Here is a 14,577-nt window from a genome sequence, read left to right as displayed (position 1 = left end):
TAACTAGCGTTGGTGTTGTGAAAACAATTATCGCAAATAGGTTGAATAAATTACGCTGATTACTTTGCAACATTAGTCGATTAGTAGGTACTTTATCTGATGTAATAATAATAATAATAATAAATCGTTTATTTGCATTAAACATGGTATACAAAGGTGTTAAATAGGTATATAGTAGGTACAAGCATGTTTAGCTAAGATGAACATAGCACGCAAATTTTTTAGGAAACTAAACTATTTATACATTAACATTTGTAATCCATAAATTCTTTTAAACTATAAAAATTACAATCACTTAACCATTTATATAATGCAATCTTTAATAATCTTATATTTAATACTTTGAATTTACTTGGCATCTTGTTATATATCCGCACACATGTTGCAAGACAATTTTTATTATATTTGGTCAGTCTTGGTAGATCACTCTGTGCTAATCTAAAAGGATCTCGTCTGTTGCGTGGACATATTTCATTTGCAGTTTTAAACAGCTGTATATGCTTAACTACGAATACGCATATTTCGTAAATGTAGATACACGGGAGCGGTAACAAGCCAAGTCTTTTAAACAGTGGTCGACATGATTCGTCGGGTTTTAGTCCACAAATTGATCGTATGCACTTTTTTTGAGCAATGAATGCTCTGGTCATGTCGGTGCTATTGCCCCACATTATAACACCGTATCGTAATATCGATTCAACATAGGCGTGATATGATATAAAGGCAGTCTTCATATTGGTAACATTTTTAACTTGCTTGAGTGCGTATACGAATTTATTAATTTTAGTGCTAATATTATCTACATGTAATTTCCAATTAATATCTTTATCTATTATTATACCTAAGAACTTTGTATGCGTTACCTCATTGAGTTTATTTATATTAAGTTTAATGTTATTTTTATTATTATTTGTATTATTGAATTGGATATAGACGGATTTGTTTAGGTTTATTTTTAAACGGTTAACGTCAAGCCAATGTATTAATTTATTGATAGTATTATTAATTTCACGCTCATGATCTGTAATGGTATTTTGTTTTTTATCAGTTGCTACTACAATAGATATGTCATCAGCAAAGAGGATGCATTTGTGTTTGGTTATTTCTGTAATGTCATTTATGTATATAAGGAATAATACTGGGCCAAGCACACTTCCTTGTGGCACGCCGTATTTATTATGTCTATATTCTGAACAGTAGGATGTCATGACTCTATTTTTGTTAATTTTATTGATACTAACGCATTGTTTCCTATTACTCAAATAGGACATAATCCACTGTAGAGCGGGTCCCCTTATTCCAATAGCTTCCAACTTTTCTAGCAATATGTCATGTGATACCAGGTCGAAGGCCTTTGATAAATCAAAAAATAGTCCAGTGGTCATTTGATTGTTGTTAACATTGGAAAGTATTGCTTTCATAAGAGAGAATGTAGCTAAAGTTGTAGATTTACTTTTTTGGAATCCAAATTGTTCGTCACTTATAATTCTGAATTTATTGCAAAAATCAATCAGTCTTCTATACATACACCTTTCATAAATTTTAGATAAAATCGGTATTAAAGTTATTGGTCGATAATTATTTATATCATCCTTATCTCCCTTTTTGAACAATGGCTTTATTATGGACAACTTCAATTTCTCAGGAAAAATTCCATTTAAAAATGATATATTAATTAAGTGAGTTAAGATCTTACTTAGCTCGTTACAGCAGGTTTTTATTATTTTAGTGCTAATTTCGTCATATCCCTCAGATCTGGTATTGCGTAAAGACATTATTTCTTGTAGCACCTCATTTTCTAGCAATGGCTTCAGAAACATTGAGTTGTAATATTTATTTCTTCTAGAGTTTCGGTCAGCACTTTGTTGATTTGGAATAGAAGTTAAGTTAGTGTAATGGTTATTGAACATAGAGGCTATTTTCAAAGGGTCTGTAATAACTGTGTCCTTTAGCTTTATGCTTTCTATATTCTCTTTGGAATTAGTAGCGTTAATTTCATTTTTTATTACAGTCCATGTTGCTTTACATTTGTTATCATGTGCATTAATATATTTAATATTTATGTTCTTTTTTGAGCTATATACACATTTATTTAGTAGATAAGAATAATTTTTATATTTGGCTTTATTAGTTGAATTTTTATTTTTATAATACTGATAACGTAGTTTTCTTTTAGTTTTACAACATTGTCTAAGACCTTTGCTTATCCATTTTTGTGCATTTTTGTTATTAGTATTAACCTTAACTCTTACGTTTGGAAAACAAAGATTGTAAAATAAACACAACAAATCATGAAATTCATTAAATGCGGAATTTGAATCGGTATTTAGATGAATATTAGCCCAAGTCAAGCTTTGCAAGCATTCCTTAAATTTTCGGATATTTTCTATGCTGTAGTCTTTTTTGAAAATATAGTATGCTGCTAATTTTAACGGTTTATTTTTAGTAGGGAAGCTCAACATTTGTGCTGTATCATGATCTGAAAGATGTAGAGGTAGCACGGTTGAGGTGGCATTTGAGATGTTGCTTAGGATATGGTCAATACAGGTCAATTTACGTGTTGGTACCTTAATGTGTATTGTCAAGTTATAATTATTTGCCAGGCTATGTAATTCATTAGTTATGTTGTTTTTTCTTAGAGTATTTATATTGAAATCACCGGCTATTACTAAATTTAATTTAGATCTATATTTTCTCAGCAGATCATGTAAAAGACAATTTAGTTTTGTTAAAAACTGATTTGGATCTGATTGAGGTGTTCTATAAACAGATATAATTACTAATTTATTACAAACTATCTCTACACCGCAGGCTTCAAAAGTGTTTTGTATTGCATGACCTTTTACAAATGTTAACTCTTTATAATTCAAACCCTTTTTAATTAATATACAAGTACCACCTCTTTGTTTTTCTCTTGAGAAATTAGAAGCCATTGTATAGTTATATATTTTGACGTAATTTTCGTTACCTTTTTTTATAAATGTTTCAGATAGACATATAACATCCGGATCATTATTTACTTCTTTTAATTCTTGAATCGTTATTTCTAATAGTTCTTTCTTTGATAGGATACTAGCAATATTTTGATGGAGTATTCTAAAATTTTGCTCCTTATTTACTTTGGGCTCGAAAAAATGATTTATTCTTGTTTATAACAGGAAAGTAATAGGGTATGGTCCCTTTTGGACTCTTTACTTCCAGTTGAGGGGTTATAGTTTCCATGTGGCTATTTTTTTGAAGACGACTAAAGTAATAGGGAATTGTCCCTTTCCTAGGTTCCTTAAAACTAGTGTTTACATTAAGACTTGATTTGTTAGTCGCTAACCAGTTTCGAATTTCACTAGGGTTCAAATATTTATCACTGTAATCACAACAATCTATAATATAGTTCACTGAATGACAGATATCGTACAATTTCGTACTTTTTTTGTTTAAAAAGTGGCATTTTTTATACTGTTTACACATGTCTTTTATGGAGTAATTCAATTTATTTACATTTAAATACGCGTTACTTAAGACATTTAATACAATTATAGTGTTATTTTTGAATGTATCTAATATATATTGCAATTGAGATATGGTTTGGTTTGAGTTACGATCATTTTCCCCTATACATATAACTAGTTTGTCATCAGCAGACAGTGTACTATTTCTACAGTTGGCTAAGATTTCGCTGGACGGTGCATTCGGCTTCGTTTCGGCGACGACGCTGTATGTTCCGTACCGTGTGTTTGTTCGCGAATGTGAGATGGCTGCTGCTAGTCCGACGCAGCGCTGGGATCCGAAGATGAATATCCTCTTCCCGGGGTAGATATCTGGTACATTTAGAGCAGTTGAGTTTCGATACTTTGCAGTATTATTTGACTTTTGTCTCGTTGCGTGCGTTGGTACCTGAGCATCATTTTCACATGAGGTATGACTACTTCTCATGAGTTCTTCAATGCGCCCAGTGAGATTTAAGATCTCCCTTTCTGCGACCTCTAATTGTTGTTTTAGAGTGACTATCTCTTGTTTCAATAGTGAAATTTTTCCGCAGTCGTTGGTATTAATGTTGTTACTGTCTAACGATGGGGAGGTTGGTGTAGAATACGTGTTATGCTGATGTGACAGGGCACGGGTTTTCTTCTGTTTGAGCTTAAGACTGTCATCAATCGTAGCAGAATGACATATGGATTTTAAAGTTTGGTTTTCTAAGGTTAATTTGTTTATCTGTGTGTGCAAGTCCTTATTTTCGATCAACAGATTTCCCAGTTCATTTTCGGTGCTTTCAAGTTTAAGTGTGAGCTGAGCTATAGTGTACTTCATTTCTGAGGTCGAAACTAAATCAGATACTGTTCTATCAACACTTCTTGATATTTTGGGAGTATTGTATGACTCGTCAGATGTTTCGCATTCTGTAAGTATATGGGAGTCAAATAACAATGTGCTATGTTGTACAGGAGACTGGCGCAATGTTTTGTCACCCATATTTTTATTTATTAGATCAGCTTCTTGTTGCGTTGGAGATAGTGTTTTTAACGAGGTCTGCTTTTTACGCACCGTAATATTAGATGTACTATCTGTTGCAGCATATTTTTTATTTCTGATGCATACTCTGCACCTCCATTTCTTTTTGGCTTCGGCATCTTTGAGTCGGTATGTCGCTTCGGGATAGCCATCGCAATCTAATTCGTACCTGTTATTACATACAGAGCATAGCGCAGTATTTTTTACATTGACCATTTTTTTACATTTGTGGCAAGTTACTAGTGGTGCCATCTTGCGAACACTGTTATTTTTTATTTTCAAGTTTGAGTTCATTGTGTTTGCTTTTTACAAGCTTTTATTTATTCAAATGTATTTTATTTATCAATATTTTTAAATATATAGAAATTTACGAAAAGTGAATGTTGCGAGGAGGATTTGAACCCGCGGACATTCTTGTATTGCTGGTTGATCGGCAAAAGTAGTAAGCTAGTGCACTGAGCCAGCTGTACATGAGAAATTTTTTTGAATTTATTGATCACTTGTCGTGAATTTTATTTGTTTATAATAAACAATCGGTAATGGCGGTTGCAATTCAAATTACGGTTAGAGTCACTTTTGCACTTTTTTTTTAAATTTTCACTGTATGGTAAATTGTAATTTAGTGGTTTTTATGGAAGTTAAACTTAGTTTTGTTTTGAAAATAGTCACTTTGTGTATTGTTTTATTTTTGCTCACAAATTTAAAGTTTTTTCTAATATTTCCACTGTTTCTGTACACTAACACTTACACAATTATTTTTACTTAATGACTACTGAAAGTTTTGTTTATGTACCAAGCTTTATACACTTTTATGCACTATTTACATTTTGATTGAAGACTTTGTTTTGGTTTTGTAAACTGTTTTAACACTGAATTTAGGTAGTAAGTTAAGTAATGTTTGAAATATCACTGAATGTTTTTTATTTTACTTTTTTATTGTAACACATAAGTTCAGCTTAATAATTTAAAGACTTAAGTCTTCTGCATAACGATCAAAGTTCTGTGCACTTTGTACGGCGTCGTTAGCGTGGAGAATTTAAATTTCAAAATAAAAGTCAATGACCTTTAAGCTTTCTCCAGAATTTACTGTACACTAATATTACCTTGTAATGAGGACTTAAACACTATTTTTATTGTTCACACACTGTTTTTATAGTTCTTGTTGCAGTTTTAACACTGTTTATCACTACTTTAAAGTTTATCGGCGGGATTATTTAAAATTGGCACATTTTGACGCGGGAGTTTTGAAGGGTTTTGTAAATTGCAATTTATTGAAAGTATTACTGAACTGTTTATGTTTATCACATTTACACTTGTACACTGCTACTTGTTTTATACTTTAGGCACTAAGAGATGACAAAATAAGCTTTTATACTATTTTTAGTTAATATTTTTGTACGGAGCCGATGTTATCGTGGCGACAGCGCCATCTACTTACACATGTATTAGAATTTGGATGAAGTTTATGTTGTCATGTTGTATAGGATGTGCGGAAGCCACAGATACAATCGTGTAAAATTCTTTATGATCAACTTTTATTTTTTAGTTGGTACATTGGTACATGTAACTTTTTAGTTTCAGGTTGATATGCGACTCTGAATAACCATGATTCCGTCATTTTCTTCGTGGAAGACCTGACCTGACATTGAGTAGCTCCAACTGCCTCTGGGCCCCTTTATGGAGATGGATGAACCATTCTCTGCACTTCGCGTGATAACGGAAATAATAATGTAAAGAAAAAACTAATTTCCGGGAAAGACCCCTTTATTTGTAATCATCTTGGTATCTGTCATGTTGATTGATTCATCCATTTCAATTAACGGAAATCAAACGTTCCTGTACTGCGAAATAATCAATAAGCAAATACTGGCTATATCAAGGCCATCGCCACATTGGCTAGATGGAAATAACAAAAAATATTACCATAATATCTGACATAAGCAAATGAACGACTAATATTTTACAATGAAAGTCCTAAATTCCAGAGACAATAGACTCTTTTCTCCAAAAAGTACTGACCATAGACTTAACCATAAAAAAAAATCACTACTGAAGTAAGTGAAGTTCCGATTTACTTACTAATTGACCAATCACCTGTTTATTTCGTTGCGTACACTGCAAAATACAATAACAAATACCTATTTAATGAGCGAATCTGGTTTGAACCGGTTCGAATAAAGATGCACGCTTTACCGTTCAATTTGACCTCAGATAAATGAATGAAATATAGCTAGTGAGTGACCCCGCTTCGACCTGAGGCTTGGCTATCAGCTGTTGTGTACTGGGCGGGTGTATATCACGCAGTTATGGTATCACGGCATATTTTCGGGTTGTTTACGTACCTACACAGAGGGGATCACGCATGTTTGAAATCCTGTTCATTTGTTTTTATCTGGTGTCAGTTTTTTTTCTAATGTTCTTGAAAGTTATTGTCTATCATCGTGTCTAGTAGTGGTATTTCTGTATCGTTTTATTTTGTTCTATTACTGTAGAGGTTTTTAAGATAGTGGTTTCCTACTATTTAAAAAGGTATTTTGTGAGTGTCAGGTGGGTTCTTTTTTCACTTCTGTCTTGTCTCGACTAGGGTTTGAAATCAATAGCTATTCAAAGCGTGAAAACTATTAGCCCCTAATTAAAGTGCTGAATAATAGAAGCAACACAACATTATAACCAAGCGTTTTTACTTTAAAGCTCAAACCCTGCTTTAAAGTAAAAAGCGCTTTTTAAAATTGACACACCTCTTTTACGAAATACTTACCCCAGTTTCTTTTAAGAGGTGTGGTCATTGGCATTTTTATCTCACAAACTCGGTATTTTAAGTACGAATTTATCTATTAGACGTTCAAATATCTGTAATTTTCCCCAGTACGAGAACTGGAGCGCACACTGACCCTCCGCATGATCGGTGATCTTCCGGCAAATAGTATTTAGGCCGGTGTGTTTATTGGATGGAAAGTTCTCTAAATAATAACACATAATTAAAGAAGATACATTTAGAAATTACAACAATAAAAATCATTTATATTATATATACTTTGTCACAACCTAATATTTTGAAATTTTACTGGTAATATTTGGGGAAAATTGCAGAAAGCTTTGCGCAAAGTCAATACCAGGAACAAAACATAAATTGTTATCAAAAAACCAAAATAATCCTATAGTTAGTGACTTATCTGGGTAGTGAATATTAATAAAAAGGTCCTATTGGCAGATACTACAGGCATGGTTTCGACAATCTGTGGACGCACCCTCCTTAGCTATGTGGGAATTATGCACCAAAAGAAAGCTCCTATAGGATCAACGGACAACAAATTGGTCATTAAATAACTTAATTACGAAATAAAGAATCTAGATTCAATAATACCTACATAACTCAGATAATTATGTTATTGTTCATGTTTAAAACATAATAAGTGGTATCTCGACATAACAAGTTCGAACTGCTTTCATCGAAATAAACTTGTTGTAATGAGATAACTTTATCGGGTCATTCCCGCCGGCGCGAAAGTGAGAGTGAATAGCAGATTATTGAATTTATTTATTGTATTAAGACAATACATAATGTATTCGAAAAGTTCCAAAGGTTTTGAAGGGCTATTAGCAATATGTGGAGACAAAATAGTCAAATGACGAAACATAGAATCGGACTATCAATAAAAAATGGCGGCCAAATATCAGTCGGTCGATCTGTATTAAAACATATTTTCGGAATACTCAGTCTGTAACTAATCGTTTCTTGAGGAAACATTTCAAATAAATGACTACAAAACTTAAATAAATGACAAAGATTATCATATTATAAGAGCCAAGACCTTAGTTATTTCGAATTATTTTTATATTTAAATATATTCTTTTGGCTAAGCTTCTGCTGAAGTCCACGAGAAGGCTAACAAGAAAGGAATAAAAAGGCCCTTAGGAATAGAACCCTGAAATCTACTCAACTCTGAATCTACTTACCAGAATTCCTCGAAGTCAATTCGATAGTTTTAGGAACGTCTTTTGTTTCTAGTTTTCGAGATGTAGATTACATTTTTCTCTCTATCTTTCAGTTAACACAAACCAGCTCTTAAAAATGTTTTGCAAAACTAAAATCTGAGCCGATGTGTTACAAACGGAATCCGAACACGACACCTCTTTGGATGATTGTGTAACGAATCTCTGTTTTCAGTGACCTAACTGTCGACGTCTTACATCTTCCTAATCATAATATAGTTAGATCATTAGATTTAGATTACAGCATTTGTTTGACGTATTACGATGTGTGTGTTAGGTACCTACTTCATTCTCCGAAGTATCATTCGTGGTTACGTTTTCATAACACCATTGTGTCTACAGTATGTTAAACGGATCTTAGAGCAATCTCTTTGTGTAGTCGTGATCTTCACAAGCAGCTGTTGTGTTGTGAAAAAAAAATACAGTGTCTAGACAATGGCCGATATTTGGCTAATATTTTTGGTACTTTTTACACTGATAGAGGTATCTACGACGTATAATTTTACAATGCGGTTTCCTCTCTGGTGTTCCCTTGGTTTTAACACGTGCACGTTTAACTTAAACTTAAATTATATTCTGACGAATTAATTGTTGGTATGTTACTAATTCTTGTTTCACGTTTTTTTTTGTTTTATTATGTTTTGTGATGTGTTTTTATCATTTTTTGTGTCTTTATTGTTACGTTACTGCGTGGTGGGTCACAAGATATTTAGCATTTTCGTGTCGACGTTACTTATAGTCTGATTTTTAATTCGAGTCAGTAAAATGACAGGGGCAACTGTCACTTTCACAAAAAAGGGTGACCCACTACAATAGTGATGTTCCACAATCGACCGACTTAGAAGTTTAGTCATGATTTATTTTATTAGGTATCAGAGCGTTATTTTTATTGTAAATATTTAAAGCATAACGTATTAAATAATACAATTTTAGAAATATAAACCTTCCCGGCATATTAAAACTTCTCACTACAACATTATTACTAAAGATGGGGGATTCAGAGGAATCAATAATGGAAAGTAAGAATAATACAAGTAATTTTATAGGTTTTTATTCATAACAGTTGCGATTCCGAATCCGATTCTGAATCAGTATATTCAGAATCGGAATCGGAATCAGTTACATTTATTATAAATGAATCCACACATTCGTCTATGATGTGGTCGAGTTGGCACATTTTGTCTTCGACTTTTATTGTATGGTTGATGCACTGTCGCCAATTTTCAGGTGTCACTTCTTTAACACCTTCTTCAAACAGTATACTGTTCAGTGCTGTATTTTGATTCCATACATAATTATATGCATTGAGAATCATTTGTTTCTCACTCACAACAAATGATCGACGCTTTCTTTTTGGAGGGAGACATCCATCTTTAGAGGTGGACGGTTGGGCATCCATCTCAATCACCAACGTAACAAAACAACGTAACAAAACAACGTAACAAAAAAACGTAACAAAAAACTCAACAAACAAATAACAAGTAAGAAATAAACAAGAAACTGCAGAGGACACTAAACACTTCTGACACCGTCGGAATTCGGGAGCAGAATGAAAAACAAAATGGCGTATATGGCGTCATAAGTGATAGTCCTGCCAATAACAAAAAAAAAATATAACAACAGTATTTTATGTAATATATTATTACATGTCTTCAGTTTAATTTCCGTAAATTACATATTTATAATGTATGTACAACTTTTAATTCTCGATTTAAAAATCTCGATTTTCTACATCACTATTTATTTGAGACCCTATTTTTTTAAAACTGTGCAACACTGGAAATGTCATTTTACTGACTCGAATTAAAAATCAGACTATAGTTCTTTTTGTTATGTTATTTCGTATAATTTTTTAACATAAGAAGTAGATACAATGTGAAAGCCTAAAGCGCTCAGTCTATCGGGCGCATAAGAAATGTTATATTTCACAAGAAGGGACTCTAAATGCTAGTGTAGGTACTCAAGCGAGGGTATCGGATTGGCCCAAACTCCAGAACAAATGAACCAGTTCATCATGGTCTCATGTTTAACGCTCTAACAACTTATAATGTAATACAGAGGCCGTATATAAGAGAGACAGACGCTTTTGATAAAGTTAGACACTTAGTAAAGTGTAGCGTCTTACCATTGCTTTACCGTTGCTTTTTGGGAGCAAGACAGCGTACTAGACGGTATAGACTGATGTCTATTTTCCATAACTTCTGCGGTAAGAGGAAATAAGAGAGGGAGAGAGGAGGTATCATTATTTCAGGGTCTCAATTTCGCTATTTACAATGGCCGATGAATGAATGGAAATTGGATTCATTGTATTGACAGTAAGAATTCCACCCCGTACTGAAATTCCAATTGTTGTGTTGGCAAAATTCTTAGGAGAATACGAATAGTGCCAATTTAATCCAATTTCCATTCATTCATCGGCTATTTGAAATAGCTGAATTGGGGACCAGATCGATTTTTGTTTGTAGTAGGTAGGTACCTATTCATGATTATATCATCCCTAAATTGTATATTCATAATGATGCATCCATTTCATAATATAGGCACGTTTCTGTGATAAGTAATATTTCGATATTTGACAACCATTTTTATGGATTCGAACTTAAGATAACATGTTGTTTATGTATGTGATAATTATGTGAATTACAATTACGTAAAGTGATATCACATAGTATTTTTATAGCTATGGTTTTGGGATCACTTCTTTTGTGAACTTTTAGATATGTCGTTAAAGTTGATAAAGATATGGAGTACTTTTTTAAAGTCAATGTAAGGCTTATGTCGACCTTTTATTTAAGAAAGGTCTTTATAGAACTTATTGCATTTGATTATTGTGAGTTAAGCCGTATAGTTATATAGTACCGTGCAATAGATCAAGATGCTAGTTGATAGTTTTCGGGCTTATTCCCGAAACTCGTTAGATTCTGTTTTAAATTTGAATTTGATTTTAATCAATTTTGGTTCTTAAATGGTATTGTCCTAGATCGAATAGCCATCCAGTGGTATAAGCGAAATTTATTGTAAGTATTGTAAGTGAGTGTTCCGCCCCCTACTGAATTTCCAATTAATGTGTTGGTAAAATGCTTAAAAGACTAGGAATATTTTCAAATTAATTTTAATTGCCATTCATTCATCGGCCATTGTAAATAGCAGTATTTAGGCCCTGGCGATATGTGATGCCAGCCATGTGTATTATGTGGAATGTTGTTTGTTGATGATTGTACCCCAGGTCCGGTGAAACAGTATAGACCGGCTCATACTTAATGCCTATCACCTATCACAAAAGAATCAGAAGCGTTATGTGTGACATGATACCCGCCAACGAGTGTTGCCTACCTTGTATGTAAATTACGTAAAATGTTGTTTGTTGATGACTGTATTTTTGTTGTGTTAATTTTCAATAGTATCTGACGTTTGTATGTACCTTGGGATGATATACCAGACATACACAACAGAATATGTTATAAGAAACTTATTTATTTTGTACTTATTTAAAAAGGGTAATCAATCTGTCTGTGTACTTTTGTAAAGCATAATAACTGTGTTTAATTATGACAAATGTAATTACGTCTTTAATGAATAAGTTCAATAATTAATGAAGAAAGAGCCAAAGAGGTTGTATATTTTGCGGCAACGCTAAGTGTGTAACAATATTATTCTTATTTCAAATTTTATTTGTGTACACCTGTTTCCACCTGGCTTTATCATCGAGGCACTCAAGCATATTATTTATTATGTTATTGACTATTTCCCTGCCACACGCACTCCGCACTGGTAAGGTTAGTAACGAAAGTCCAAAACGAACGCAAACTCACAAACATATTAATCTTTAGTAATTAAAAAAAAAAAATGGTACGTAGTTGTAATTCGTAGTCCCAAACCTAAGTTGTGTTTTTTAAGTTTTTTTTTTAATTGGCAGACGCATTTTTTGTGTTCATGGACTTTTGTTGCTCACTGTTGAGTACGAAATTACCACCTCAAACACACTGCTATATCAAGAACTGTACTGATACGAATAACAACCTTCTTGCTTGGAAATAAAGTTTAAAATCGTGAAACACACTTTGGCATCACTTCCAAGAGGTTCAGTGTTATGGCTATTGTTCAGACTGGATGGAGGAATGCAATACAATAGTGTACATACATTTCTTTTCAGAAGCTGTTTTGATGGATATTTAAAAATGTTTCACGAATATTACATAATAAATTATCACTGCAATAATAACACTTTTTGTCTTATTAAATTTCAATATAATTATTTTATTACGCACAGGTTTTGTACGTTGAAGTGATTTATATTACGACACCGATTTTTGTATAATGTTCATTGTCTGACAGCGATTAAAAAAAATCAGAAAAAATCTGCACGACCGCACAATGTTTCCGTTAATAATCTATGTTCCATATTTAATATTATTACTGGCCTGTTATTCTAGTAGAGTGTATTGCGCATAAACTATTTAGTGACCTTTTATTTTTAGACGATTACAGCCGACAACTCGTTCTTAGACGAAATGCTAGAAGACCCGCCATTAACAAGATCTTTCGGATTTGCTATACGTAAGAGGTTTGATAAAACTCTAGAAGATGCTAGGCTGAACCAGGAGTATATGTATCGGTACCATGAGATGCTAAAGGCCAGTCAAGAGTCATTTGAAAATTTCGCTAGCCAAGACGAGAAAAGACTAAGAAGAGTTGTTGGAGACCACAATTACGAAGTTATGAAAGAAGGTTGGTTTACTGATGGTGCACAATTAATAAATTTGACTATTAGGTATATTAATAAAAATCATACATTATTTTATTAGAAGTTTTAAAACTATTTTAGCACACAGCTCTACATTTTTAAACAGTAACCAAAACGTTGGTACCGTTTGGAGTTAAACATGCTACATAATAAAACTCTCCTTCATTTTTTAGATTGTTAACTGTTACGTTTTTAACTAGCAAATTTTAAAAAGATTAAGAGACTGTCATTAATTTTTTTAAGAGTTAATGACGTCGGTTTTTTTTGCAATTCAGGCCAGGTTGATTTTTCAATAATATTTATTATACTTTTTGGAGTATGAATTGCAAATGTAACACGTGTTGCACTACAAATTATAGTACTATGTTTGTGATTAATCGCATAGCGCCTGAAACTATGATGTTAGCAATAATTTTATTATTGAACTAATATCTGTATAAGTACTTTTATTATATTTTCGCATTACAGAACAGATGCGAAGTATACGAAGTTACAAAATTGTTTAAAGTCATTCTTAATAGTGATGTACAGCAAGTTTTCAATCGAAACTTTTTTTAACCAACCTTTCTCCTAGTTCAAATTTTGCAGGCGTTATAAACTAAGAAAGAACTAAGACGATATCTGTTTTGACAATTGAGTTTTTTTCAGGAGTATTAGATCGTCGTCGTAATGCTCCCCGTTTCCAATCGGCCGTCGGCAGGCGGCGTGCGCGCACGCAGGCGGTGCGCCGTCACAAGCTAAACAGTCAAAGCCTCCGCAGTCACTTACAGCACTCCAGACAAACCACTTCCGATTATAATGACTAATCATTAAAACATTTGCTCATAAAGTCCACTTCTTGGGCTACATGTAAATAAAAATGCATTTTCAATGTAAAGTTAACAGTGTATGTAAGACTTTTGTGTTTTAACCGACTTCGAAAAGGAGGTTATAGTTCGTGTAAAATATGTAGTAGTAAAAATGTACCAGTGTTAGTTGTTCCTTAATTCTTTGACGAACACAGTAATTAGACTGTTCCTTAAGCTTTAATTAAAATACTTTTAAACTTTTTGAGTGTGTGTTTTTTATCATTCCTTACGATTTACCTACATATCAGGTCATTCTTACTTTAAGTCCTGCCATAAAAGTCATACATACTCAAATGTAGGTATGTATCAAATTTATTCAAAGAAATAAAGGAAGTCACAATATTACGCTGAGATTTGAATGTCTAGGAAGGATTCTTTTTCTTAGACATTACGTTGCTTTGAGTCCAAAAGCGCCTAATCCTACATAAATGACTTGCTCTTGAATCATTTGTTAGATAACCAGTTGTTGCTATTCAAAAACATCAG

The 14,577-nt window shown here is 32.9% G+C and overlaps 1 protein-coding gene across 3 annotated transcripts; it reads left to right on the top strand.

Annotated features, from left to right (window-relative positions):
• The first annotated feature begins 6,992 nt into the window (after positions 1–6,992).
• On the top strand, positions 6,993–14,293 carry LOC113502775. 3 transcript variants are annotated; one of them, XM_026884461.1, is made up of 3 exons: positions 6,993–7,053; positions 12,978–13,227; positions 13,892–14,293. In XM_026884461.1, exons 2-3 carry the CDS (start codon positions 13,011–13,013, stop codon positions 14,047–14,049), a joined length of 375 nt encoding a protein of 124 aa, XP_026740262.1. In that variant the 5' UTR covers positions 6,993–7,053; positions 12,978–13,010; the 3' UTR covers positions 14,050–14,293. The 3 variants fall into 3 exon arrangements, with proteins under 3 accessions (XP_026740262.1, XP_026740260.1, XP_026740261.1); XM_026884459.1 differs by lacking the exon at positions 6,993–7,053 and adding an exon at positions 8,464–8,982; XM_026884460.1 differs by lacking the exon at positions 6,993–7,053 and adding an exon at positions 8,464–9,093.
• Positions 14,294–14,577: the final 284 nt, after the last annotated feature.

The sequence above is a fragment of the Trichoplusia ni genome, chromosome 18 (assembly GCF_003590095.1).
Source record: "Trichoplusia ni isolate ovarian cell line Hi5 chromosome 18, tn1, whole genome shotgun sequence".
NCBI classification, from domain to species: Eukaryota; Metazoa; Arthropoda; class Insecta; order Lepidoptera; family Noctuidae; genus Trichoplusia; species Trichoplusia ni.
This window is presented reverse-complemented; position numbering and strand designations above follow the sequence as displayed.